The 4,322-nt window shown below is 38.8% G+C and overlaps 1 protein-coding gene across 1 annotated transcript; it reads right to left on the reverse strand.

Moving 5' to 3' along the window:
• Window positions 1–283: 283 nt before the first annotated feature.
• LOC104543116 (C2 domain-containing protein 3-like) lies at window positions 284–3,982 on the reverse strand (the record flags this gene model as incomplete). Its single annotated transcript, XM_010187649.1, has 4 exons — window positions 284–552; window positions 1,614–1,734; window positions 2,012–2,184; window positions 3,802–3,982. Coding segments are annotated over 4 exons (744 nt in total), but the record flags the coding sequence as incomplete, so codon positions are not given.
• Between the last annotated feature and the right edge of the window lie 340 nt (window positions 3,983–4,322).

The raw sequence follows: 4,322 nt of genomic DNA on the forward strand, positions 1-4,322 counted from the left end.
AAGGCATGCACACAGTAAGGCAGGGTGCTCCAAGAGTCAAGCATTATTACTGTTAATTGCATTAACTTTTTATTTAAAAGCTGATCTTAATCACCTGGAGTCTTAGAAACCTTAAGTCTTCGCACAAGGGGAACAGTACCTCCCAAAACCTTCTGTGAAGACAGTTTAGGTAATTACATCTATTATCAAGTGCACAGAACGGTCTCTCTTCTAAACTAAAAATTAAGAGGACTAGACCATTTTGCAACAGCATTTAGCCACTGTAATAATTTGTCCTCCTTACCTGACTTGGTGCTCTGGTGGTAGATAGAGAAGACAAGATTGGCAGACTGCAGGAGTTCCCCCAGACAAGAGGCTTCTCCACTACTTTTCTGAATGACGAGATTACAAGGAAACTCTATGTGGTGCTCAAACTCTGGGCAGAAAGTACGAGCCACAGCTCGTGTGCTGCGTTTCTCTGCCTCAGGTAGGAAGGAGAGGTGCACAGAGACATAAGCATTAACTCCCACACCTGCGTAGTACTGGACCGAAGGATTCTTTTGTGCCACAGCTCTTCATTTAGCATGTAAAATAACACAAGAAAAAGAATTAATACAATGTACAAGAAATCTAGGAACCAATGCAATTAAAACAAAGGTTTCAAGTCTTTGTGGTGAAAAGATGGGGGGGAAAAAAATCAGTGTTGTAAGTCAAAAGAAATGTAGGCTCTGGCTGCAGATTATTTTTCACCATTGTTTTCATCTGTACATACTAGGAACAGATATGAAATCGTGCGAGTAACTATCACAAAGTCCATCACCAGTGGTTGTGCTCTTATCATCACCAGGATCTGAGACCAAACTGAGTGAGAAAGTACTCAGCACCTTTAAAATATCCCATATTGTAGAAAAAGCTGTAGGATAACTTTCCCAAGGACCTGCTCTAGAAGGAAGCAAAAGGCTAAGCCAAACTATTTTTACAGAGCTGTACTGATGAGAAAAAGGATATGAAATTAGCAGACGGAATTATTTACGAGTAAACTGGACTCAGGTATTACTCAGGTCATACATCTGAAGGATGAAGAGTCTTCTTTTAGGGAACTGACTCCTTCTCTTCTAGCTCTTTCGTAATTCTTGAAAATCCCATATTGGAACCAAATTCAGGTGATACCGTGCACTTAGATCAACAGCCTTCTGGTGAAAAGGACTATCTTTCATTTAGCAGTTAGTTTACCAACCTTTCCACAGTGGAATTCAAGAAAACAAATCTCAGCTTTCAAAGCAAATTCCTGTAACCACGAAGATACAGTGCACAAATAGGTACCATTTTATACCAGCCAGTTTTTGTATCAGCCTTTGGTGTAGAAAAATACGAAAATGTACAAAAATGTGACCTTCAATCTTGAGCCTTCTACAGAATGAATGCTACCACATTGTACTGCATCTTAAGGGAAAAAAATAACCACTGATGTTCTTCATAAATTTATTTTCACTTGTGATCAGAACCCAGTTTGAATCTCAGTCTCTGCAGATGGAAAGTTGGCCAGTTACAATTTGTTCTAATCTCATGTCTCAGCCTGCTGCCTTCAGATAAAGCTATTTTAGGAGAAAAATCTTTTTTGGATTAGGCTTTACCTAGCTGCTGCTTGCAAACCAGCTGCTCTGTGTATCTGTACAAAGAGAGAAACAGCTTGAGCAGTTATTCCTGCTGCTGTTTTCAAGGATCGCTGGTATCTCACACTCACATCAAGCAAGCCTGGATTAAATGAAAGAAAGGAAAGAAATGGTCAGCTTTTTATACCTTTTTTATACAGAAACATCCAATACAATTGATACTTAGTTATACCGCTTAATACAAAACTTACTGTATTAATGCAAAAAAATAATTACATATGTAATCCATTGAGACTGACAGCGCAACACTCATGGTTGATATCAGTTGCCAACACAGACAGATACTCTTATTCGCCTTGGAAGCAGATACATAGACTTCCATCTTAATATATAAAGTGAAAACCCACAAGTCTCCTTACCTGAAGACCGCAGCTGAAATTCCTCCGAGGAATCAGTCCTGGGGACCAATGGAAGATTAAAAGTCTGTATCCCTATTTCTTCACGATGCTGCATAGTCACCATGGCACACAGCCGTGACAAAGGCAAGGTCCCTTTGGCAACCATCTGGTCTCTGACATTTGGGTAATAATACCTGGTAAGACAACAAAAGCAGCTTCAGTCATGCTGTTTTGATGATGACAAAATGATCATTATTTCTCTCATGTCAATCTTAATTTTTGTGTCTTCAAACACCAGTTAATTGCCTGACAGCTAACAGATAAACTCAAATTAAGTGAATTTCCACAGAAAAAAACCCAGCAAATGCTGATATAGATAATGTTGAAAGTGTACTTTTGCAGTAGTCACACAGCAAGTTAACTAGCAGAATCTCTACTAAAAATTGGCATGCCAAAAAAAAAAAAAAATCAAGAGAAGGATCTGGACTCAGGTATGTTCTGCTCTCAATTTTCATTAATAAATAAAAATGCTATTTGCAGAACAGATCTGTGGTACCAGTCTGTGGGTGTAAAAATTACTATGGAACATTTCTTACTGCGCTACTTGGCTTCAGACTCATCCTGAAGCGAGTTTTGACACTGTATCTAATGAACAAGAGGTAGACCAGGAGAAAGGCATCCACTGGGCTTGCAGCAGCAGTGACTGAATAACATGGAAATGCTACAGATTTGTGTATCTCTTTCATTTTGGAACAAATCCTAAACGTTAATTGACTGTTCAAGTTTTGATTAGAGCACTGTGTGAAAAGTACTGCCAACATCTCGGAATACTACACCTGTTGGTTTCTACTTTTCTCCCCATATACTTCTAGGAGTAATTAAAGACATTGACAGCATGATAGCAAAAAGTCTCTGATTTGAAATCTGGCAGTCAGTATCTAATCCCCTTCCTAATTACAAAGATCTGTTGGTAAGCTTTTTCCATTTTAAATATTGCAAACTGGTAAGAGGATGTTTACAGAATTCTTAAAAAGGCTTCCAGCTCACTAATTTGCTCATTTCACTCAAAACAGCCTAAATTTACCAGCCACTATCAGTGAGTGGTCAGGGCAAGATTAAACCTAAGTCCAACTGTCTTCAGGAAACTGAGTTAAAGCACATTTCTGAAATGTCAGGTACTAATAATTGGTCACTTCACCTGCTCTGGTCATTACCAACATTAATGTAAGCACATCTAGCATGCGATAATTCTCATGTGACCTTGTGAATGTTAAATAGCTTGGTCTGTTTACTACATAATGAACAGATTATTATAATTATACTTTTCTAAAGCTATCTCTCTTCGTGGTCTCTGCTTTCTGCTACTAGGAATCAGCTTCAGTTGCCAGAGAAACTACAATTTGAACTTACAATCATTGTATAGTGAGCTGTATTAAGGAAAAAAACCAAATGAAATTATGAAATTATACTGCCAGGGTGCTGCTAAGTAAAATTTAGATATGCCCGGTGTTTAAACACTACTTTTAGATCACTACGCTGGCAATAAAGTGGAAGAAAGGAAACTAAGAGCACACACTTACACATGAAGTTGTAAGAAGATAAGAGTAATCAGCACTCCTGGGAAAAAAATAAGGCTCTCATGTCTTAAATACAACCTTAAATGCAGATATTCATCACTAAATGTCGAGGAGCTCACAATTTTTTTCATTTACTATTAAATATCCACCCCACAGTTAGAGATTTTTCAACACCAGGTATGTCTCTATCTGCATTGCTGTGATGTCTACAAAGAATAGGATGTTATTCTGTACCTGCACCAGACTTCAAACTGGATTCCTCCTCCAGCCACTCCTGGTGCCATAAATGCATTGACCAGAAGCCTCTGGACTGGGACATCAGCAGGAGCCAGCAAAGAATGATGATGCTCATCATTCAAGACAGGATCAGGGATGCACAAAGTGGTTGCTGTGCGGAACGGCTTTAATGTGATGCCTGCAAGTCAAGCAGAGTTGGTTAAAAATGGTTGCACTGGTGGGTTTCAACTTTTCCCTATTTGCAGTCTTTTGAGAGGCAGGACCTGGGGACAATAAGTTAAATCCTCCCAGCAGAAGGCTTGCTTTTCTGAGTTTCACTTCACCAATCTTTTACAAGCAATTCATGTAATACCATGAACCTGTGAGCCATAGGCTGAAAACTATCCTTAAATGTGGATGTGAGCTGACACAGAGCACAGGAGTTACTACAGAACAATGTTACTGTCATTTTTTCAGAGGAGATATATATTAATGATTCAAAGCAGTCAAAGTCACAGAATCACAGAATGTTAGGGATT

Source organism: Mesitornis unicolor, unplaced genomic scaffold (assembly GCF_000695765.1).
Source record: "Mesitornis unicolor isolate BGI_N332 unplaced genomic scaffold, ASM69576v1 scaffold54386, whole genome shotgun sequence".
Taxonomy (NCBI): Eukaryota; Metazoa; Chordata; class Aves; order Mesitornithiformes; family Mesitornithidae; genus Mesitornis; species Mesitornis unicolor.